Consider the following 26,016-nt stretch of genomic DNA (forward strand, 5'->3'; position numbering starts at 1 on the left):
GGAAATTGCCCCTAAAGGCGGAAGAATCAGCACTGATCAACGACATGAGGATGCAGAAGGCAATGGAAACCACTGCATTAAAGACACGTAACGTGTATCCGCAGGACATGTGGCCTGTAGTTGAAGAAGTGTCATGATGATCTCCCCATTGGCAAAAGATTGCGAAATAGTCCTCCATTCGGATCTCTGGGAGGGGACTGCCAAGGGGGAGGTTACCATGAGAAAAAGATTGAATAATCAACGAAAGGATCATGTTCTACGAGTCGGGGCGTGGAATGTCAGAAACTTGAACGTGGTAGGAAAACTAGAAAATCTGAAAAGGGAAATGCAAAGGCTCAATCTAGATATAGTAGGGGTCAGTGAAGTGAAGTGGAAGGAAGACAAGGATTTCTGGTCAGATGAGTGTCGGGTAATATCAACAGCACCAGAAAATGGTGTAACAGGTGTAGGATTCGTTATGAATAGGAAGGTAGGGCGGAGGGTGTGTTACTGTGAACAGTTCAGTGACCGGGTTGTTCTAATCAGAATAGACAGCAGACCAACACCGACAACGATAGTTCAGGTATACATGCCGACGTCGCAAGCTGAAGATGAACAGATAGAGAAAGTGTATGAGGATATTGAAAGGGTAATGCAGTATGTAAAGGGGGACGAAAATCTAATACTCATGGGCGACTGGAATGCAGTTGTAGGGGAAGGAGTAGAAGAAAAGGTTACAGGAGAATATGGGCTCGGGACAAGGAATGAAAGAGGAGAAAGACTAATTGAGTTCTGTAACAAGTTTCAGCTAGTAATAGCGAATACCTTGTTCAAGAATCACAAGAGGAGGAGGTATACTTGGAAAAGGCCGGGAGATACGGGAAGATTTCAATTAGATTACATCATGGTCAGACAGAGATTCCGAAATCAGATACTGGATTGTAAGGCGTACCCAGGAGCAGATTTAGACTCAGATCACAATGTAGTAGTGATGAAGAGTAGGTTGAAGTTCAAGACATTAGTCAGGAAGAATCAATACGCAAAGAAGTGGGATACGTAAGTTCTAAGGAATAGCGCAGTAGGCAGCACAGTTGAATAGGAATGGACATCTCTAAAAATGGCCATCACAGAAGTTGGAAAGGAAAACATAGGTACAAAGAAGGTAGCTACGAAGAAACCATGGGTAACAGAAGAAATACTTCAGTTTATTGATGAAAGGAGGAAGTACAAACATGTTCCGGGAAAATCAGGAATCCAGAAATACAAGTCGCTGAGAAATGAAATAAACAGGAAGTGCAGGGAAGCTAAGACGAAATGGCTCCAGCAAAAATGTGAAGACATCGAAAAAGATATGATTGTCAGAAGGACAGACTCAGCATACAGGAATGTCAAAACAACCTTTGGTGACATTAAAAGCAACGGTGCTAACATTAAGAGTGCAACGGGAATTCCACTGTTAAATGCAGAGGAGAGAGCAGATAGGTGGAAAGAATACATTGAAAGCCTCTATGAGGATGAAGATTTGTCTGATGTGATAGAAGAAGAAACAGGGGTCGATTTAGAAGATATAGGGGATCCAGTATTAGAATCGGAATTTAAAAGAGCTTTGGAGGACTTACGGTCAAATAAGGCAGAAGGGATAGATAACATTCCATCAGAATTTCTAAAATCATTAGGGGAAGTGGCAACAAACGACTATTCATTTTGGTGTGTAGAATATATGAGTCTGGCGACATACCATCTGACTTTCGAAAAAGCATCATCCACACAATTCCGAAGACGGCAAGAGCTGACAAGTGCGAGAATTATCGCACAATCAGCTTAACAGCTCATGCATCGAAGCTGCTTACAAGAATAATATACAGAAGAATGGAAAAGAAAATTGAGAATGCGCTAGGTGACGATCAGTTTGGCCTTAGGAAAAGTAAAGGCACGAGAGAGGCAATTCTGACGTTACGGCTAATAATGGAAGCAAGACTGAAGAAAAATCAAGACACGTTCATAGGATTTGTCGACCTGGAAAAAGCGTTCGACAATATAAAATGGTGCAAGCTGTTCGAGATTCTGAAAAAAAGTTGGGGTAAGCTATAGGGAGAGACGGGTCATATACAATATGTACAACAACCAAGAGGGAATAATAAGAGTGGACGATCAAGAACGAAGTGCTCGTATTAAGAAGGGTGTAAGACAAAGCTGTAGCCTTTTCGCCCCTACTCTTCAATCTGTACATCGAGGAAGCAATGATGGAAATAAAAGAAAGGTTCAGGAGTGGAATTAAAATAAAAGGTGAAAGGATATCAATGATACGATTCGCTGATGACATTGCTATCCTGAGTGAAAGTGAAGAAGAATTAAATGATCTGCTGAACGGAATGAACAGTCTAATAAGTACACAGTATGGTTTGAGAGTAAATCGGAGAAAGACGAAGGTAATGAGAAGTAGTAGAAATGAGAACAGCGAGAAACTTAACATCAGTATTGATGGTCACGAAGTCAATAAGTTAAGGAATTCTGCTACCTAGGCAATAAAATAACCAATGACGGGCGGAGCAAGGAGGACATCAAAAGCAGACTCGCTATGTCAAAAAAGGCATTTCTGGCTAAGAGAAGTCTACTAATATCAAATACCGGCATTAATTTGAGGAAGAAATTTCTGAGGATGTACGTCTGGAGTACAGCATTGTATGGTAGTGAAACATGGACTGTGGGAATACCGGAACAGAAGAGAATCGAAACATTTGAGATGTGGTGCTATAGACGAATGTTGAAAATTAGGTAGACTGATAAGGTAAGGAATGAGGAGGTTCTACGCAGAATCGGAGAGGAAAGGAATATGTGGAAAACACTGATAAGGAGAAGGGACAGGATGATAGGACATCTGCTAAGACATGAGGGAATGACTTCCATGGTACTAGAGGGAGCTGTAGAGGGCAAAAACTGTAGAGGAAGACAGAGATTGGAATACGTCAAGCAAATAATTGAGGACGTAGGTTGCAAGTGCTACTCTGAGATGAAGAGGTTAGCACAGGGGAGGAATTCTTGGCAGGCCGCATCAAACCAGTCAGTAGACTGATTACCTTAGATGTTAAGTCCCATAATGCTTAGACCCATTTGAACCATTTGAACAGTGCACCAGTGCCGTTCGTGGTCAAACACAACAGGGCCACCTGCAGGCTTGGGTAGCATCTGCATTTACGTTGAAGCATGCTTTACACAATTTTTCTATCCCGAAATATGTTAGCATCCGTATAGTTTCTCTGGGTCTTAACAGTGCAACATTTCGATAAACTCGATGTATTTTTAAGTATATTATTTAACGTCTCATTTGTCTTTAATATAATACACACAATATTAAATATACATCATAAATACATTACAGGCAAATGATACACTAAACCCTCTAAAGATGTGACGTACAATGGGGCAATAAAACAGATTAGTAAAAGAAATGGTTAATGGCGCTATGCAGTTTACAGAATACGAACCACGTTCTGAGCATCAAAACTATGAGCCCTTAACAGCCTTACTGGAATGGCTAAAAAGAGTAGCCTATTGTTCTGTCAACATTTTGGATCAAATTCAAATGGCTCTGAGCACTATGGGACTTAACATCTTAGGCCATCAGTCCCCTACAACTTAGAACTACGTAAACCTAACTAACCTAAGGACATCACACACATCCATGCCCGAGGCAGGATTCGAACTTGTGCCCGTAGCGGTCGCGCGGTTCCAGACTGAAGCGCCTAGAACCGCTCGGCCACCAGCGGCCGGCTCAACATTTTGAATGAGTTAGTAAACACAGATCCCCAAGTTAACTGAGTCTCAGTAAGATCAGCGGCCTGCAGTAATCCGAATGGACCCTCAAGAGAATTGTCCAGCTAGTGGTAGTGGAATGTCGTCTGTGCTTCAGCAGATACCAGTATCAACATGACGTTGCACGTGACTATCTTCCTAGTTCTTGACAGCATTGGTGTGCCGACATGACGCTGGACCAACGCATCAAACGGTGAATTTCTAACATCTCAGCGGCCAGAAAACGAGTTAGAACCGTTGATGATTTCAGAGTGTCAGATAAGACCGGTCAAAACAGATTGCTGAAGGCGCGGCTACGAACAAGGTTATCGGTCGCTGGACCACTTTTCACTGTGTAGTCAGTCACAGATGGAGACCCTGCTTCAGGTAGGAACAGTACAAAAGTTTATTCAGTGCTGACAATAACTTGTGTGTACATATCGGTGTTGAAGGGTGCGAGATCGACTTCGACCATCCAAAAATAAGTTAGACATAATAGAGGCAAAGAATTTCGTTTATTGATAAGGCTCACTTTTGTAATGCCTTTATTGGAACATCTTAGTAAGCTAGCTTTTGCTTCAACTTACAGTGTTATTCACATAGCTAGTTGGGTAATTTTTCAGTATGTTTACCTTTCCTTGCACCCTGAAACAAGCGTTGTCTCTAACAAGACGTGTGGGAGCCGTAGGGAACAGAGAATTCTTATTTCAGAACGGCTTTTCAGAATACAAGCAGCTGCAGGTGCAGGCACGCCAAAGCACTGTTCTACATCTTACCGAGCGAGGTGGCGCAGTGGCACCACACTGGACTCGCATTCAGGACGACGACGGTTCAAATCCACTTCCGGCCATACAGATGTCGATTATCCTTGATTTCTCTACGTCGCTCCAGACTAAAGCCGGGATGGTTCCTTTGGAAAGACGGGCGGCCGATTTTTTTTATCACCTCCTTTCGTAAACCGAGCTTGTGTTCCGTCTCTAATGACCTCACTGACAACGGGACGTTAAACTCTTATCTTCCTTCCTTCCTCTATACCGTAGTATGACACACTCTTGTGTTTCTCCATATTGCCCATATAGCAGCAATATTCTTTCAATGACAGTAGGAAATTTTGCTCTGAGTGAGAAGTATTTTTCAGGCTGGGTTTACTTCGACATTTTCCCTAGGAGTAGTGATAGGGAACGCATTATCGTAACCAAGTTAGATACAAAGCCAACACCCACTACAGTAGCCGATTAGCTCCGCAGACGATGAGAATTGAGAGAACGATGAGATAAAAGAAACTATTCAAAGCGTTAGAGAGGAAGAAAATTTAATAGTTACTGACGACTGGAAAATAGTAGGAGAACATGAACTGAGGAAAAAGGAACGAGAGATGATACCGCCTCGTACAATTTTGCACAGAGAACAATTTAATCATTGCTAATACTTGGTTTAAGAATCAGAAAGGGTGGTTGTATAGGTAGAAGAGACCTGGAGACCCGGTAGGTTTAAGATATGTTACATAATAGTAAGACAGAGTTACCGAAATCAGATTTCAAACTGCAAAACATTTCCAGTGGCGGATGTGGACTACCATAATAATTTATTTGTTATGAACTGCAAATTAAAACTGACGAAATTGCAAAAAATATGAAATTAAGGAGATCGGAAAAGGACAAATTGAAAGACCACCGGCAGTGGAGAGTTGTAAAGAGAGCTGAAACAGAGGACGGAGACGATCGGGTGTCTTTGAGCGACGAAATAATGAAAGCTCCAGAAGATCACACAGCCAAATACTAGGCTGAGTAGCAATCATTGATAAGTAAGCAAAGAAGGAAAAGTTGAAAGGCGTAAAGAATATGGAGAGGGTCTGCTGAAGAAAACTAACTTGAAGACAATATTACACTAAGAGGACACATAAGAAGATGACATGAAAAATATGATGAGGTAAAAATTCACAGAACACTGAAAGACCTAAGTTGAAACGATGCAGTATTACACGACACTCCCTCAGAATTATTATCGACACCTTTGCGAGAGCCAATTGATAAAACTATTCCACCCAGTGTGCAAGATGTCTCAGACTAGGGAAATACTATCAGACTTCCAGAAGAATGTTGTAATCCCAATTCCAGGGAAAATAGGTGCTGGCAGTTTAATAAGTCATAGTTGCAAAATAGTGACACAAATTATTTACAGAAAAAAGAAAAAAATTGATAAAGCCGACCTCAGGGAGAATCAATTTGGTTTCCAGAGAAATGTAACAAGATGTGAGGCAGATATTGACTCTAAGACTTATCTTAAAATATAGGTTAAGGAAAGGCAAACCTACTTTTATAGCTTTTGTAGACTTAGAGAAAGCTTTTAACGATGTTAACTGGAATAGTCTCTTCTAAATTCTGTAGATAGTGGGGTAAAGTAGAGGGAGCGAAAGCCGTGCATAGAAACCAGGCGCCATGAAAGAGAAGCATTCGTTGAGAAAGCTGGATAAGGTTTTAGCCTATCCCTATGTTAAACGAACTGTACATTGAGCAAGCAGTAAAAGAAACCAAGGACATATTTGCAGAGAAAGTTAAAGTCGAGTAAGAAGAAATATAACTTTGAGTTTTGCTGATGAGACAGTAATTCTGTCAGAGACAGCAAAAGACTTGAAAGTTCAGTTGAAGGGAAAAGAGTAATGGAATGTAGTTAAATTAAAATAGGCGATGCTGAAAGAATTATATTAGGAAATGAGACACTAAAGATTGTAGACACGTTTTGCGATTTGGTGGGCAAAAATCTGACAGTAGGCGAAGTAGAGGATATGAAATGCAAACTGGCAATTTAAAAAAAAAGAGAGAGAGAAATTTAGCCCTGTGCTACAGCGTCGCGGGTAACAAGCAAAGAGGTCTTGCTATGAAAAAAAAAAAGTATATATATATATATATATATATATATATATATATATATATATATAGCATCCCAGACCACCACTCTGGGCTGTCGGCCTATATATATATAGCATCCCAAACCACCACTCTGGGCTGTCGGGCCGATAGGGCGCGACAGTCAGGTTGATATCCCACCACTATCCGGGGCGTCTCCAGACACTTCTTCGCTTGTCATTGGGGTTCAGTTCGAAGTGGGGCTCATCACTGAAGACAGTTCTACCCCAGTCTGAGAGACTCCAGGCCGAAGGCGTGTCTGGACAGACCCCGGACAGAGGTGGATAACCAATCTGACTGTCGCCCGCCATACGGCTCGACAACCAGTAGTGATCGTCTGGGGTGCTATTTCATTTCATAGCCAGACTCCTTTGGTTGTCATCCGCCGCACCCTTACAGCACAGTGGTATGTCGACGATGTTCTACTCCCCCTTTTTTTACCTTTCGTGGCAAGCCGTCCTGGGCTTACATTTCAGCAAGACAATGTCCGCTCGCGCACGCCGAAAGATCTACTGCTTGTCTAAGGCTACGGCCACACTTGGCGTTTTTTCAAGCTCGACGCTCAACGTCAAAAGACGCCACAGTTATAGGCAGGCTGTAGAAGGCCGGTAGTGGCCACACATAGCGTCTTTTTCTGCCAACGTCCAACGTCCAACGGGAAGACACATCCTCAAGGTCAGACGCTAGTCGGATGGGCGGGGCCCATTCCCTGCGTCAAAAGACGCTTGCACATTGCCTTCCCACGTGAACTCAGCAGTAACTTTGCAGTGTGTCAACACAAAGTAGTGTGTGTAGTGAAGTGTTTCACTATAGTTTTTTCGATGTGTGCGATGGAAACGACATTCAAAATGCGGATTATAAAAACAGACAAAAAAGAAGAGACGGTTGGCTAGCTGTGACATCTAATAGGTGAGTGTAGTAAAAACATTTAATTTGGGTAGTATAAAAGATCAAAAATACAATAAAATATTTAAATTGTATGAAAGACATCTGGTGAATTACATTTGTTAAATTAAGTAAGTACAACAAGCCCCAATATATGCACTTTATTGTACAATATTAGTATCTCGTTATGTCAGTACTCTTTCACTCATCAATGTTTCCGTATCGGCTTTGCCAGGGTACCGAACCTGGGGTAGAACAGAATTATTCAGCAAACTGATATCTTGTGTGTGTTCCTTTCACGGTCCCTCTTGTCCCCTGGGCCGGAATGCTGTCCGAAGGATATGATACCGTGTCTTCAAAGTTTTCCACTTACCGCCTGGCACTCGATAAACGGTAGTTAAAAATTCTTTTAATGTTAGTCACGTCTTTACCGGGATATGGTCTCAGGTTTTCACACACAGCAAAGGCTTCACCTGCCAGAAACACATACGGCAGTAATCGACCGATGTATCGTTTGGTAAGGGGGCTGGTGGTGGTAATGGTAAATTGTTGGAGTAGAGTTTCTCGCCAAAATTAGTACTTTTTCAGGCTGTTTGAATCTCCCTCGTGTCCAAAGGCCCCAACATCTATATATCTGAAGCAGTGATTTGCGTCAGCTACTGCCATTAAAACTACTGAAAAATATTTCTTGTAGTTAAAAGTATTTACTACTCCATCCCCATGGATCGATCACTCTAACATGCTTACCATCATTACATCCTACGCATTGTGGAAAACTGGCCTTTTTTTCAATCTGTAAACTAATATTCAACCAATCTTCAGCAGTTAATTGTTTCATGTATTCGCCTTGCATTGTTACCCAGATTGCTGAGCATGTCTCGCGAATAATCTTTGAAATTTTTGAACGTCCAAGTAGAAACTGGACGTGTAGAGATCTGATGGAATTGCCAGTTGCGAGGTACCTACAATGAAACATTAATAATGGGTTAAAAGTAAAACCAGTATCTATATTGTTTTTTATTTTTATTTTTTAGGGAAGGACGTGCAAAAAAAGTGGAAGATCATTAAGGATTGCTACTACAAAAATGTGAAAATGCACGATGGCAAAAGTGGAGATTCATCAAAACCCAGGAAACATTACATTTATCACAAACAGTTGTCATTTCTCCAATCTTTATGTAGAGAATGAGAGTGAGTATTCCATATTTATAATGTTCGTGTATTTTTAAGTTCCAGACTGAGCCATGCATGGTTACAAATTATAAAATTTTATTATGGACGATTACAGTTTTCTCTTTTTACCACGGGACATCTGGGAATATGACTGTCGATCTAACAGATAGCACGCAACACGCTGACAACAACACTGCACAACAAGAAGCAAGCACGACACCGGAAATACAACATACTACAATGTAGTAACTACATCCAAGCCTCTCCCCATGCTCGCACAACGCAAAGGGAGAAAGAAAGTCCTTTTCCGAAGAAACGAAAACAGGACGAGTTTGAAAAAAGTTGTTGGGCGTTTTGGAAACGAGTTTACAACAATCACATACAAAGGAACCTAGAACTAATGATCCATATTAAATTTTCTTACTTTCGCAAATGCCCTTATTAAGAACTTTAGCCCAGCTTACAAGAGGTATTTTCAATTGAAATATTTACAATTGGTTCAGTCCTACACAGCCGCCCAGAATTACATCTGAAAGTGACCAACAATCATCTCAGTTCACAAGCAGCTCACCGATAACGATCTTCGAGGAAAAATTAAAAGATTCAATCCTGTCCTTTTATGCAAATACGATAAGTACTAAAACTTCACTTACCTCAGAGAGTAATGATAGTTGTTCTTCAGCCCTTATAGAATCACAAAGTCGAGTGTTTCTTCCAGCAATAGCATTCGACATATTAGACAGCAGAGTTTCGTATGACTTAATAGACATCCTGTAGTACTAAAAAAAAACTTTTCTGCGTTTTCTTTAAGTTTGTTGTGTAGCAGATTGAATGTTCTCCTCTCTGATCTGTCCTCAATTATTGGATGCGTCCAAAACGTCTTTTTTGTCTACGTCGTCCCCGTCGAATGGGTAATAATGTAGCACATATCACCAGGCGGGTCTGAAACGCTACTGAGCCATAAATGGCTACGTTCACGTCTTTGGTCGCTAGGACGCGTTGCGCTGATTGTGGCCACAACTAGGCGACTTTTGAAGCTGCTTCTTTAGAGTCTGAGCGTCCAGCTTCAAACAAACGCAAGTGTGGCTGTAGCCTTAGTGTTCGCCACACCCTACCTTGGCCAATAATGCCGCCAGATCTCTTCCCAATTGAGATCGTTTGGAGCGTTATGGGCGGCGCCCGACAACCAGCTAGGGATTTTGTCGATCTAACGCACCAATTGGACATATTTCGGCACGATATCCCTCAGGAGGACATCCAACAACTCTTTCAATCAATGTCAAGCCGAATAAATGCTTACATAAGGGCCAACGCATTATCGACTTGTTCAATTTTTAGAAGCTCTTTCTCTTGAATAAATCGTCACATTCTTCTGAAATTGTAACCATTTGTTCGTCTGCACATGTACATCACGTCTATTGATTTCCGTCCCATTCGGACTCTTCCTTCGAGGTGCATCTTTTATATATATATATATATATATATATATATATATATATATATATATATATATATATATAATGTATTCTTTGCGAAACGGAGGATGGCAGTGACAAGACACGACTGGAGGGGATTTGTTTAGAATTACTGAAATATTAATAGCAATAAGAATAGTTTTGTCACTATGTTTTTTTAAATTCCTAGCCAAAAATAAAGTGAAAGGTAAAATGCAATTTATTTCGGGAATAATATCTGTTATAGTATTATTTGCGTCCAGCGTGGAACATATTATTTGCTTAATTGGCACGACGCAGTAACAGTATTAAAAATGTGTCTGAAATCTTATGGGACTGAACTGCTAAGGTCATCAGTCCCTGAGCTTACACGCTACTTAACCTAAATTATCCTAAGGATAAACACACACACCCATGACCATAGGAGGACTCAAACCTCTACCGGGACCAGTAACAGTATTATTTTAATAACAAGATTCGATATCGCTCATCCCTACAGTATACCACAGAGATGGGCGGTATTTGACATAAAGATTAAAGTATCACCGTTACTGAGTCGTACGTATTAAGCAAACAGTTCATTCTATGATGTGTCCAATTAAAATTTTAACATAGTATGATTCTTCAATAATATTTAAGTTTTCTCCACTTGCCTCGTTTGTGGTTAGCTCATAAAACGTTTCTCTTTATATTGTAATGGTTTTCATTGTTCTGTTTTTTAGCGAGCGAGGTGATGCAGAAGTTAGCACACTGGCCTCGCATTCGGGAGGATGACAGTTCAAACCCGCGTCCGGCCATCCTAATTTAGGTGTTCCGTGATTTCCCTAAATTGCTTCAGGCAAATGCTGGGATGGTTCCTTTGGAAAGGCACGATCGACTTCCCTCCACATCCTTCCCTAATCCAGTGGGACCAATGACCTCCGGTTTGGTCCCCTCCCCAATCAACCAACCAATTAATTAATAATATTCATGCTATTTTCACTGTGATAAGCAGCCTCAGAGCTGCAGCTCGCTGTCGGTTACGTAACGATAAGTAATCATGTCTGGGTCGAGTTTGATTCCTTCTGAAGCATTTTCAACCGTTCTGCACTCAAGCAAGTTGTACCGAGTTCCGTTGGATAAGATGTGTCTCGTTCACAATTCATAGCGTGATTATCATGTACTCTTTCGAATAGGCCTGTTCTCGCTTACTGTAATAATGCGGTAGAGTGTAGCAAGGTGTGTGTGTGTGGGGGGGGGGGGGGGGGGGGGGGGCACATCCGGTAGCTTTGTTGTCATCAATGAGTAAAGTGCTACTTTCCCCTCTTATGGGAACATTTTTTCTTTAAGAGACGAAACTAACAATGCAATAATTTACAAATGATACAGCATAGCAATGAGTCATCCTTTTTTTTGCAGAGTTGAAAGAACTATGACACACGCCCGAACAGCTGGGAACGGACATGCATTGGTACTATGAAATAATGCATCGATAATGGGTAGGCACTAACCGAAATCTAGATTTGCCAAATAAAACCTGCAAAAAAGGCCGACTGATTACTGTTTTCTATCATTTGTATATCGTATCAAAGTTGCTGAGTGCACCCACGTTTCTAATGGCAGGTAACCTCATGTACTAGTTGTTATTAACCAGTATGCTTCAGAACAGCTATAAAAAACATGAAAAATATGTGGAGAGAGGGCATCCAGTAAATAAACCATCAATTCACAGATGACATCAAATGCAGTTAATTCTCTTAAAGTGATGCATAATCGATTTCCAGCCTTTTTCAATTATCAAATAGCTCAAACTCATTATTATCTGCAAAACAAACACAGTTTCTGCAGACACGCATAAAGTATATACCATGTGCTAGAAAACTAACTGCAGCTCAGAATAGCTTGGTATTAATAACAAAAACGCTCATTGAAGATGCTAGAACGATACGAAACTCCACTTACTACATCCTTCACCGTTTAGAATAACTGCTGGATGCTGTGAACACAACTGTAGCAGTTATAAATGAAGACTTTATAATTTTTTGGGTGCTTCACTTTTTTTGTCTTTGTGTATTATCATATATACAACACTAAAAGATACAAATAGTCTTAATTTTAAAAATAACTAAACCATGTATAGAAAATGTACTTTCTGAGGTTCAGTATTCGCATAATCCTTGACAATTTCACCCTAATTTCAATTTAATTTACAGGAGGGCCCAATTAAACGAGTGAGTCTGAAGTGCATAGAAGTCTTGTCTCTCAAGTAAAATGAATCTGTTGCCCATGTTTATATCTAGTATAAAATTAGTATTACGGTAGTTTTGAATGCAACCATCCAATCCCTAGGTAGACACACCTCTGTGTTTCATAGGTGTTTTCAACAAAACAGAAAATGAAATTTCCCTTCTGTGGTCTGGTGTAAAGCACTTTGTCTTACTCCATTTGTATATAGACCGAGGAAAAAGCAAATAACATTCTCGTGGTCTGTAATTGAGATGTGTGATGGAAGTAACAGAATTGTTACTGTCAGACAAGAGCAAATGTTCTGCATTCCCAACTTACATTCTGCTGCCATAGGATCAACAGATGCCTCACAGTGTACGTATTAAATGGTGCAGCAAATGGTAACTTACTCCAGAGTTGAATTATGTGGGAAAGTGCAATTCCTGTGGGCAGAAAGTCACAATTGCACACAGATTCACCATGAAATTCTGGTGATACATGCACCAAATGTAGTGTAGTGTCCACCTGTGGTGAAATAGTGCCAACCATTTGACCAAGGCCACACAAAGTCCAGGCAATCAAAGATCTGATTTGCAGCAATCACACATTTTCCAGGAATGAGAACATTTACACAGCTATTCTCAAATAGTTACATGACAAAGGAGAAGTTTTCTATCATCAAGGTACTGAAAGACTGGTAGAACGTTTCGACCGTTTTTAAATAGACTTGGTGATCATGTTGAAAAACAGTGTCATGTATCGATGTCACTTCAAGTACAGTATTCAATAAGAGCTACCTGGCCTGCCAAAATAATATGTAACTTACTTTTTTGAATTCCTCCTACATTATTCGAAGTATCAGGATATACTTTTCCTGAGATAAATGTGGCTTCAGCCTAGTGGGAACTGTCTCACCCTGTCCATCTCATTGATAAAACAAATTCATATTATCTATGTTCTAAGATTCTACAATGCACAGAGGTTAACAAAGTCACCCATAGTTCTGTGGATCTGATATGTTTCACTTCTCGTAAAACAATGCCGACTTGTACTTTCTCCCAAATATTGGCCACAACATTTTCTTTGGGGACCTGTGGAAGATTATGGTTAAAAGAGGAGAGAACTAAATCACAAATTGTGTGACAAACTGGAGCAATATTGCAGAGTCCTCCTTTTTATAGGAACATTTGAAAATGTTCAGCCTTTCTCTATTTGCTTCACTACCATCAGTTTCAGTTCCTGTGTCATCCATGAATGTCTGGATACTAACATTAATGTCATGGATGGCCTTTACATATGACCAGATGGTCTTCACATTTTGTAAAAGGTTTCTTGATAAGTTCTACTACAGTAGTCGTGCAAGGCCTGACGCACTGTCCTGGTAGCCCAAGATGGTTCTTTTGTTACTACTCTACCTCTGGCCCTGTCAGTGATTTACACTTATTGAGCAGCAGTTGCTGCTCTTTAGTGGTTTCTTTAAGGAGATTTTATACCATTACTAACTGTTCTACTGGGTACATATCTATCCAATTCTCAGTCACGCATTCTTCAGAACCTGAGTAACAGTCCCTCTACATGTTAACGCCTACAGTTAAAAGTTTTGTTTTTGCCTTCAGATGTGACATTACAGCCTCTATCAATACTACTGAACATGTAAATCTTTGTAGTTGTTTTAGCTGCCATTTGCATTTCAGAAACCACCGTTGCTACTGCTTAGTTATGAACACATACTAGTTCAATATGGGCAGCCCAAATAAGACCAGTATGTACAGCCATCTGGTAATTCCATAATCAATGGGCTTCCAATTAGTTTCCATGAAAGACATTTAATATCGTTTTCTAGATCTCTTGTCACACCTATTATCTTTTTTGAGGCATCAGTCTTCTGAACAGTTTGATAAGGCACACAATGAATTCCTCTCATATGTCAGCCTCTTCAACTTATTAAGCACTCACACCCTACATCCTCAATTATTCGTTGTATGTATTCTAGTCTTTGCCTTCTCCTACAGTGTAGCCCTCTACACCTCCCTCTAGTACGTTGCCAAGAGTGTTATCCACCTTATGAAACTTCCTGGCAGATTAAAACTGTGTGCCCGACCGAGACTCAAACTCGGGACCTTTGCCTTTCGCGGGCAAGTGCTCTACCATCTGACTCACACCCGGTACTCACAGCTTTACTTCTGCCAGTACCTCATCTCCTACCTTCCAAACTTTACAGAAGCTCTCCTGCGAACCCTGCAGAACTAGCACTCCTGAAAGAAAGGATATTGCGGAGACATGGCTTAGCCACAGCCTGGGGGATGTTTTCAGAGGGAGATTTTCACTCTGCACTCCGCTGCAGAGTGAAAATCTCATTCTGGTATCCACCTTATGTCTTAACATGTCCTATCAGCTTGTCAGTGTTTTTTTATCGTCTTTTCTTCACCGGTTCTGTGGAGAACCTACTCATTCCTTATTAGTTCACCTACACTACCACATCTTGAATGCTTCAGATCTTTTCCAATTTTCTCACATTTCTTCCTCAGATTAAGACTGATGTTCAATCCTGTATAGAAAACTTTTGGTAAGGATGTCCTCTTTGCCTATGATAATCTGTTTTTTATAGCCTCTTTGCACCATCTGTCATGCATATTTTGCTTCCAAGTTAGCTTCATCTTATATTAAATTTATTGCTTATTTCATTTCTACTAATCTTCATTACTTTTGTCTTCTTTTGGTTTACTCTTTATCCACAGTCTGTACACAGACTTTTTATTCCAATCAACCGATCCTGTAATGACAATATATCAGTGAATATTACTGTTGATATCTTTTCACCATGAATTTCACTTCTGCTCTTGAGCATTTTCTTTATTTCTGTCAATGCCTTTTCAATGTACACATTCAACAGTAGGGGTAAAAGGCTACAACCCTGTCTTACACTTTTGAATCTGAGCATGTCGTTCTAGGTCCTCCATTCCTTTTACGTATTCTTCATTCTTGTGCATATTGTATATTATGTGTCTTTCCCTGTAGCTAAATTCTATTTGTCCAAGAATTTTTAACATATTGCATCATTTTATATTGTTGAAAATCTTTTCCAGTCTGAAAATTCTGTGTGTCTATTTTTCTTGATTCTTGCTTCTATTATCAATTGTAATTTTAGAACTGCCTCTCTGTGTACCTACTTTTCTGAAACCCAAACCGATCATCTAACAGTACTTTATTTTATTTTCAGTTCTTCTGATTATTATTTTTACCTACAACTTGAAGGCATGAACTGTTAATCTGATTATGCGATAGTTCTCGAACTTATCCACTCTTACTACTTTCAGGATTGTGTGGATGATATCGTTCCAAGTCTGATAGTATGTCTCCAGACTCATAGATTCTACCCATCAACTTGAATAGTCACTTGGTTACCATGCCTTCCACCCTCCCAATGACTTAAGAAATTCTGAAGGAACATTACCTATTCCTACTGCCTTATTTGATCACAAGACTTCCAAAGCGCTATTTAGCTGTTAGTTGAACCCCTACGTATCCTCTGCATGCAACCATTTCATCTTGGCATCCCTGCACGTACTGTTTATTTCTTTCCTAACTGATTTATGGTTCTGTATTCAAGAATCAGTTGTTGTGTTTCTTCTATTACCCATGGTGTTTTCACAGTTACCTTCCTCGTACATATATTTGACTATACAACTTCAGTTACTGCTGTTTTGAGAGCTGTGCATTCCTCTTCAACTCAACTGCCTACTGCAGTAGTCATTATCGCAGTATCCATAGCACCCGATGACTTCAAATGCATCTCACCATTCCTCAGTGTTTCTGTATCCCACTGGTTTGCAAATGAGAAAGGTCTGCACCAAAATGATGCTGAAAAACATTACAACTCATCAGAAAGACAATCAAAGAAATGTGTGCATTGATCGTCTTGACAGGAAAGCCAATGACCATGAATTGTTCAGCCTTGTGACCACACGTCGAGAACCATGGATTTTTGAAAACGAACCTCGGACAAAGCACTAAAGTGAGGAGTGGCACACTGAGACATCTTCTCAACCAAGAAAAGCTAAAATGAGTAAATCAAAACAATGCTGATTTGCTTTTGTGACTGGAGGGGTATCACGCATATGTAATTTGTTCCTCTAGGACAAACTTCAATCAAGTGTTTTACAAAGATGTCCTTGAAAAGCTCATGAAAAGAGTCAATTGAGTGAGACTGGATATTGCAGATAGGTGGATGCTATATCATGAAAAAAATGTCGCATGGTCACTTCTATCACAGAATTTTTTTTACCTCAAAAGGCATTTTGGTTGTTGCACAGTCCCTCTATTCACCTGATCTGAGTCGTCGTGACCTTTTTTCTTTTCCTGAAACTGAAAAATGTCATTTTGGGACTCCAGAAAATATTCAAATCAATGTGAGAAGACATCTTAAAGGTCCTACCAGTTGAAGGCTTTCAGCAAACCTACTAAGACTGGAAACAATTATTATGCTAGTGTACAGCTACCAAAGGAAACTGCTTTGAAGGGGACCATACTGTTTGAAATAACAATAATAATAATAATAATAATAATAATAATAATAATAATAATAATAATAATAATAAAAACTTTGATAGATAAAAAATCAGCCTCAATACTTTTCTCACACATCTCGTACTTACGAGCTAACAGAAAGCTACGAATGTGTTTGATGGATTGTACAGGATCTCACAAGAAACCAAGTGAGAACAGCACTCCTTGTCTGGAAACAACATTCAGTGACTCTCGATAAGTGTCATAGTTACAGGACATGTTTTGAGGCATCAAGGGATCACAAATTTAGCGTTGGAGGGCAGCGTGGAGGGTAAAAATCGTAGAGGGAGACCGAGAGATGAGTACACTAAGCAGATTCAGAAGGATGTAGGTTGCAGTAGATACTGGGAGATGAAGCAGCTTGCACAGGATAGAGTAGCATGGAGAGCTGCATCAAACCAGTCTCAGGACTGAAGACAACAACAACATACACGGACCCATGGTATAAACCTGGCTACCTCTTCAGCACCAAATGTGAATTTGTAGCCCGGGCGACAAGTGGAACTTCTCGCTAGGTGTCAAACAGTGTTCACAGCATTAAATGGTGTTGAACATGTTCACAGCTCTAACAGTGCTGTAGAGCCCACTAAACCCAATGTCAAAACTTAAGTCTGCTGCTGAAAAGGTAACCATATAATTTTGACCCTCTACAGTTTCATTTCAAGACTTTTTGGAAATGGGTTGTTCAATATACTCTCTACAATCCCTCAAAGTCTGTCAGTACAATTTTGTCACAAACTCTATATGTAAATTATGATGTCTTTCTAGTCTGTTTTTCCACTCTTGCACCAGGATCCTATATGAAGTTCCTTTTGGACTGTATTCTATCCTCGTTCTTAGAATTCCCCCCCCCCCCCCTCTCTCTCTCTCTCTCTCTCTCTCTCTCTCTCTCTCTCTCTCTCTCTCTCTCTCCCCCCCCCCCCCCCCCCCCCCCGTGTGTGTGTAAGACAAAATACATATAACAACTGGTAAAAAATGCTGCATACTTCCAAAAAATGTTGAATTATTATGAAGAGAGAATAGAGAATTACTTGTACATTAACAGGTAAGGTGTCAGGTCTCCTTGCAATATTTCCTTAAACAACTCTGCAATGATGTGTTCTAATGTTTCCTTAAACAACTCTGCAATGATGTGTTCTATGTTTCTGTTGATATAACAAGCATAAATAAGTTCTTCACTATTTGTCTGCTTTACGGTACGCAGTTTCTTTACAGCGAGGGGCAAATTGTAAGAACTAGACAAAGCTCTTTAGAAAATTAATGCAGGAAACCAAAAAGCTTAAAAATATAAATAATTTCATTATTAACAAACACACAATACTTACATAAAAACAATAATTGTTAATACAATAATTATCAAAATTACAGTTTTTATTGTTGGTCTAAACACGAACACAAAAATCATAAAATTTCTTTATATTTCCTGAAACAATACTTGTTCCATTTCTTAAAGGGAAATATGGTAGTACGTTAACTAAATGCATTACAAAGATATTTCCTTCCTGGAGGAATGCCAACTATAAGATTGTTTTTGGGAGTACATGTTTCTGGTATCAACTTTCCTATGTGTGCAGTATAGCCATGTTCTTTAGCATAAAGACAACGGTCAGTATCTATAACATACATGCACATATGTCCCTGAACTGTCTTAGCATTTTCAGATCCATGTGTCTGGTCTGCACAATGGCCTAATACTAAATAATCATGAACATTCAAGCTTGAATTGCGAAATTCTTTACTGCGAGGATAACTCAAGACATGATTATCTTGGACACCTCCATAACAACACGGACAACATACAAATGCAGCTTTCTGAGTAATACAGCATTGAATTACTAAATCTGTTGCTACACCACATGCATGCAGAGATACACCAATATCAAATGATGCATCAAAGTAATCTAGATTTGTTTGACAAAGGTCAATATTTGCCAATCCTAACAGAGAGACTTTTTCCCAGGCACGATTCAAAGACTCCTCCTTATTTTCTAACAGGACTACGCGACAACGTGGAAGCATATAAGCAAGTATTATACCCAAATGTCCAGTGCCTGAACAGAAATCAACTATGGTGAATCCAGGTTTTGCAATTTTTAAAACGGCTTTAGCTAAATTTTCCAACTGCTGTTTCTTCCTCAGCATTCTTGATGGTGGGATATTGCCACCTTCAGGCAGTGATCTGTATGGGAGGCATGACCAGTCAAATGGTACTTCATTTCCAAATGGCATCTGTGCTTTACGAGGGAATATTCCCAACTGAGAAACTATTCTCAATGACTCTTCAACTTCCGTTTGATGTGTAAATATCCTGCTCTTTGGTTTGTAACGCTTAGGATCACTTTTGTAAAGGCTGTATTCTTCCACCTGAGGAAGAACATAATTGATATACGAGTAATCAGACACTCTACTTGTAATGTCTTTAATAACAGAGAGCGCTTCTCTCACACCATTCTGCAGCAGCATATTCTCATACCATTTTATCATTAAGGGAATGTGCTGCTTAAGATAAACCACATTAAGTGCTTGAAATAAAATGTGGATGCATGGCAGCAACATGATGTCCGCAAGTGTCATGTTTGGTCCTTCTGAAAACTTGTGTTCTATCACATTCGTCAGGTTGCACTTAAGTGCATCATTTTTTTGCTTCCCAATATTGTGAATACGAACAGGTTGGCTCATGTGAATCTCAAAACGTGCCAAATCAAGAGGAAGCATTACTTCTCCTGACTGCAGTTTGGACCTAAGAATATGCTTAACAGTACAAACCATATCCACTTCACAGAAGCGTGTCCAAAGTGAAGACTCAGCTGAAGCTACAAGGCAGCCCTGACGAAAACCTAATAGCTGTTGTGCTCCAGAACTCGCAGGGCACATCTTAACAAGTTGGCGCAAAACACTGCATAGACCTGCCACACAAATTCTGCCAGAAACAGTTAGTATGAGCGGTAAGCGACACAGCTTAGAGGTAGGTGGAGGCTCACTGACTACACAATACTGTAATTTCGATATGTCAATGAGGAGCGGTTCATGATCATTAGTCTTCTTCACTACAAATGCCACTGACACTTCATTGTGCAACTGCAGGTAATCCACAGCAAACAGGCATACAGCAGTTTCCAGTGGTGCTAGCACATTAGCTGAACTTCCGGGCTCCTCTGCTACTTCTACATACAGTCCATCCATTTCTGTGAAAATAAAATAAAATAAAAATTTACATAGTTCTGAAATTTATGAACATACCTGCTATTGGTATTAGTTTCCAGAAATAAAGAACAGAACATTTCATAGGTTAAAAAATGATTTAATGTTATTTACATCTGGACAAATTTTACTCAAAGCAAAAATGTTTTATTTTAAAAATGATAGTGAAGTAGAGCAGCACATATTTTACACTTAAACAGCCTAATCTGCGGCCTTTCTACAATCTTGCTATAATTTTTTATGATATTAGAAATTTTGTTTGCAAAATTTCTTAATTATACTTCCACAACTGAAGTTGTCCTCAACTTGAAATTCTTCAAATTAACAAATCATTGCCAGAGGTGGAAGAAGTGAAAAGCAACAGAAAATGTAGTAGTACCAACTGAGGATTAATCTCATAACATACTGTCAAGTTCTCTCTCCCTCGATATAAACTTAAACTTATGAGTATACATGGCAACATAAGAAGAAACCTCTGAAAAAATAAAACCTCCCTTGTCATTACTTATGTCCGTCTCAGTGCTAGAGTGCATCCAGTCCTGCATTTGTATCCTTGCTGTTATGTTTTGAGTTGATGTGGTTGTCGGTAAATATCCCCTATTCTATGTGCACCTTTGGATATATGACAGCAAAAAGCCCACTTTCAGCATCGGTCCTGTTTAAGCAGCACTTCAGAAAGGGGATGGCTATAGTGATCCTGCATTTGAAACTGAATTTAGCAGATCAGAATGTGAAGCAGAATGTGATGTTAATTCCATGCAAACTGATAGTGATGACTGTTCATCAGCTGACAGTTTGAGATGTGCCCACCAGTGGTATAAAATAAATCACAGCTATAAACATTAAGCTATCCTGAAATTCATGGTACGACTTCACATCTATAAAGAAAGTAAACAAATCAGTCAAAGCCCAGTGCACAAGTATATTTACAATTTTATTTATGGTCACCTTAAAACATTTGTACCTCGTTATTGTAAGCTTTAAGGACTCTTGTTGTCTAGAACTTATTTTGCAAGCTAAGATCCACACATACTGGTATAATAATTCAGCTATTGTAAGTAAGTCATTTCTTTAAATAAAATGTTACTTTTCCACAGCACTACTCACATCAAAATGACTGTGGAAAGTATTTCTCAGGATGTATACATCGACGAGAGAGAGAGAGAGAGAGAGAGAGAGAGAGAGAGAGAGAGAGAGAGAGAGAGAGAGAGAGACATCAGGATTTTTCATTAATTTCCCAGGAAAAATACATTTTTACATGTTAAATGACAATACACTTTCCCTGGAAGTTGTATAACATATCAATCCTTCACGTGGTTACGGTTTTATACACTGGCATACAACTTCCTGACACTTTAGCAAACGAAATCCAGCAACAAACGACTCATTTTGGAAATGTCTTTGATGCGCAGCATCATGTACACTTCATATTTTTGCATTATGAAAGTATAAATACAAATTCCACTAAATACAGCACGGTAGCTTCTGAAGTGCAGAAATTGAGATTATGTACTTCAGTCAGCCAGCCGTAGCTCATGACACATGATCTTGCCTGCCAATGACAGCATATATGTTACTCAGAGCAAGAACATGTGATGCAGTTGGCCAATAGCAACGTTACTGTTAAGTAGTTAGAACACACAAAGAGAAAAAGTTAATGTTTTAAATGAAATATACGAGGGTTGGAACTTTAATAGTGGCAACTATTGACTTACAGCTCGTACAAAACAGATACGTGTTTCAGTTTTACTGACCTTCAAAGCATTGCATTGTGTATAACCCATTGCCAGCGATGTGGAAGTCATCGGATACTCTTAGCAGTATCAGTTATGTTGACAGTTTGAGCAGTGCAGTCTATTGCCCGACTTATTTGTAGCAGTTCTGAAGCAAATGCCATGAAGTGTTTCCTTCAGTTTAGAAAATGAGTTGAACTTACAAGGGTTTAAGCACTTTGCAGTCCCATCAGTCAAACAAATCAGTAACAGCTTGCACTGTACATGCTTGAGCATTGTCCTGCAAAATGATGGTCAGGTCCTGCAGAAAGTGTCAAAACTTCTGTCTCTATGCTGTTCATTTTTGGAACACAACCTAGACCAGCTTAGAGATAGAGGTGATGACACTTTCTGTAGGACCTGACCATCATTTTGCAGGACAATGCTCAAGCACGTACAGTGTAAGCTGTTACTGATTTGTTTGACTGATGGGGCTGATAAGTGCTATACCACCTACTGCACTCCCCTGACGTAAGCCCTTTTAAATTTAACTCGATTTCTAAACTGAAGGAAACACTTCATGTCATTCAGTTTAGAACTGCTACAAATTCGTTGGGCAATAGACCACGTCGCTCGAACTGTCAACACAACTGGCACTGCTAAGAGTATCCTACAACCTATCGCTGCTTCAATTCTGACTGTATCACTATTAGGCATAAGAATAATACGAATATAAACATGACATGATATGTATATTCTTCCGCGTTTGCTGTTGTCTCACTCTAGTTTCGTAGTTTATTAGGCAGACAGGATTTAAATGAGATAGCAACAAACACGAAAGAATACATGGCAAAATGTTTATATTCGTATTATTCTTATGGTGATGAGAATACTGCATGTGATTCACAATTCATAAAAGTTCCTATTAGCAACCATCTCTTCTCACAGGTAGGAAAAAATTCAGAATGTAGAGTTGGCCATATTGACGAACATCCCAGTCTGCCAGTCGGATTTTCGTAGTACATTGAAATGCAGCTACATTCGAAGATGAACAATACGGAATTTGTATTTGCTTCATTCGATAATGTACGAAAATGCAGTGGTCGAAACTCGAGGCGAAGAAAAAAGCTTGTCTTCCACCTTTATTTCTTATTTTTTTACTGACGTAGAGGTTTTGGTGCCTGTATTTATCTTTGTGCCTGCAAAGCATGCCTGTGTAGTGCTACATATATTTGACAGCAGAAGTTAGTTGTGGCGGCACCTACCAACATTTTTCAGAACTTTCGCTAACTTTGCACTCGATTCTAAGCCGCAGGCGGTTTGTTGGATTACAAAAATCAGAAAAAAAGTGCGGCTTAGATTCGAGTAAATACGGTAAAACAAAACTTACTTTGAAAGTACTGCTTCTCAAACAATCATCTGCAATATTTTCCTGCAACCTGTTAAGAGCCCAACATACAAGCGACAGATAGCAGTCATCCCTCGAATGCAATTTCGCCTATAATCAGTCACTTGCCTTGATATTCCAAACATGAGCAATTTGCCCAGTATTTTCAATCAGTATTATGAATGCCACTGCATCATAAAGTTCTGCTATGGAAAATGAAGTGCTATGTTTAACAGTAGTTGCAGCTGATTTCCCTATCCCCAATAATACTTCTCAAACATAAATATTACATAAATAAACATTATAATTTATTAAACTTGTTTTTCACTGTTGCCAAATGGGCTGTGTACATCTTTCCAGTGTCCCAATACAATTTGTTTTACATTTATTAGTCCTCAATTCCTTTTTATTCAATAGCCTTACAATTTACTGCAAGTATTTACACAATTTACTCAACATGTATATAGAGATTTTGTCAACAGCAGCATACTGATTATCATAAACCTCGTTATGAACTGTATGTAGGAGAGCTAGATTGTATAAAATGGGATTTGAGTGTAACTGTGTAATAGACTTGCCCTGAACATTTAAACTGAACTGTCCTCTTATCATTACAGTAGGTACATATGTCATTCTGTTTACTAGTTAGAAACTTTAATAATGCATGTAATTATTTCATAAAATAAATTAGAATCGTAAAAGGGAGCCCACTGTATCATAACTGTGAATTTCTCATCAATTCTATTTCTATAGTATAAGCTTTAGAATGCTAATTTTTGCAAAATCAGAGGGTGTTTTTTTTTTTTTTTTTTTTTTTTTTTTTTTTTTTTTGTAATATAAATGGTAACATCAGCTTCCAATTCACTTCTCAGAGCAGTTCGTGGCCCACAGGTAACTTTAAATTCCAACATAAATTCCTTGTTCAATATGGGCAATGTGAAAGAAAACAAATCTGCACAACCATGCTTCATAATCAGATAAATGAGTCACTACAATATTGCCACGTACCACTGCTAACCAGCCAGGTACACATAGTGCATACATTAATTGCATGTGATCCATCAGCTTGCCTGGGATTTTCACGCGACTAGCTATCAGCAACTGATTGGTGTGATTTGCCCACTTACACGCAATCTACGAAGCGATTAGTCACCCATGCAATGGACTGTTGCAAAAGGGTTGCTCGTGTGTGGGGACCTTCACAAATGTAAATAGCTGTGACATCACGCTCATTAAAAAAAGTTTATTGTTGCGTAGTTTGCATAGTCTTTGTCCTAAAGTCTTTGATGCATTTTGCTGTCAGCAAACACTTGTGTGTGCACTGTGTTTCGTTGTTGTAAATTGTACATTTTCTTTGCAACCAAAGTTTTATTTTAATGTTAATTCTATTGTTTATATTTTATAGCTGCAGTAGTGGGCAAAAGCAAAATTCTTTGTTAAAGTATTAGTTCTTACTAGTCAAAATTACAAAAAATTAACTGAAAACTAAAACAATGAAAAATTCCTGTGGTTTTCCCAGATGAAAAAATTCGCATGTTTTGCCTGGTTCCCTCAGGGCATGTACACCCTGCTGAAAGTTTACATTTGGTATGGTATAAACGTTTCATCTGCATTCCAATGCACATTTCCAACCAGCAGCTGAATCTGGTTCATATTCTATGAAAAATCTCTGTCCCTAATTGTCATCAAAGCAGCATTCAATGCTCTACAAGGATTCGTAGATGTGGACGTTCACAAACAATCTCTCTGGCATATCCCCAAATGAAGAAATCTCTCAAATCAGATCACCTTGGATGATGTGTAAACAAAGCTAATTCATGCATCTAACTTAACCAAATCTGTTTTTACATGTAAGTCCCCAAAAGTTAAAACTGTTTTATTTATTCTATAAATGCCTGGTGTGGAACAAAGTGATTTTCAAAACCATTTTAGACAGTAAACCACTCTGGACTTGAGAAAAATTGATATTTTACTGCCTGATGCAGGTTCTTTTCATTTTCATCAAAGTGAGAACAAAACAATATTTCCTATGAATCTTAATGGTGGCCCAGTTCATTCATTTCACACTTGATAGAACCACCAGAATACAAAAAGCCTCTATACAACTGGAAAAAGAAGATTATGCAAATCAGCAAACTATAATTCGACACTGCAAATACTTGATGGAGTACAGTTCTTTGAAACACCTATCACGCAAAAAATTCTTCCAAAAACAATATACTACACAGTTGAGTGGGGGTTATTCATCAGCCTCATGTGGAGAACTACTTCAATGTACAGGAAGCACTCAACAACATGGCTATTAGGAATGTTGTTAAAATATCCAGACATGAAAGAGTCTCACTTTTGTCCATCCAAGCATACAGAATGTAAAGCTGTTAACTGATGTTTAAAACCAAATTTCAGGAATGTGAGGGTGAATGGTCACAAACAAAAAATTATGACCTAGCCATCCAGATAATTCATTAAGAAGTCTGTCCTGTAGTTTCTGTAGGGAGTTGGACATTTCATAACATTTAAAAATTTGAACCTCAGTCACCTCTGCTCCATCCGAGAGGGCAGCTAAACAAGTTATTCCGTCTTTCATGAATATAAAATGTAATCACAGCATTGTACTGCAGTTGCGGGAAGCCATTGATCATTACTATGCCGTACGTGCACTCAAGGGCCAGAACATTTTGACCATCTACATAATAGCTGATATGTCTACCTTTGGCACAGATAACAGTGGTGACACGTCATGGCATGGAAGAAAT

At 39.2% G+C, this 26,016-nt stretch overlaps 1 protein-coding gene and 1 long non-coding RNA gene across 3 annotated transcripts in view; one reads left to right on the forward strand and one right to left on the reverse strand.

Moving 5' to 3' along the window:
• The first annotated feature begins 7,364 nt into the window (after positions 1-7,364).
• Positions 7,365-26,016, forward strand: part of LOC126362386 (uncharacterized) — a 30,632-nt gene continuing 11,980 nt past the window's right edge. Inside the window, exons 1-2 of the long non-coding RNA XR_007566238.1 lie at positions 7,365-7,586; positions 8,597-8,753. This is a non-coding gene — a long non-coding RNA (uncharacterized LOC126362386). The remainder of the gene's footprint in view (positions 7,587-8,596; positions 8,754-26,016) is intronic.
• The window catches only part of LOC126362350 (glutathione S-transferase C-terminal domain-containing protein homolog), a 47,262-nt gene continuing 39,485 nt past the window's right edge, over positions 18,240-26,016 (reverse strand). For both annotated transcript variants that reach the window (XM_050007873.1, XM_050007872.1), the window contains one exon: positions 18,240-20,145. Coding sequence is in view for 1 of the 2 variants with exons in the window: in XM_050007872.1 (XP_049863829.1) it covers positions 18,431-20,143 (1,713 nt within the window). In the remaining variant the exon portion in view is untranslated. The remainder of the gene's footprint in view (positions 20,146-26,016) is intronic.

This window comes from Schistocerca gregaria, chromosome 1 (genome assembly GCF_023897955.1).
Source record: "Schistocerca gregaria isolate iqSchGreg1 chromosome 1, iqSchGreg1.2, whole genome shotgun sequence".
NCBI classification, from domain to species: domain Eukaryota; kingdom Metazoa; phylum Arthropoda; class Insecta; order Orthoptera; family Acrididae; genus Schistocerca; species Schistocerca gregaria.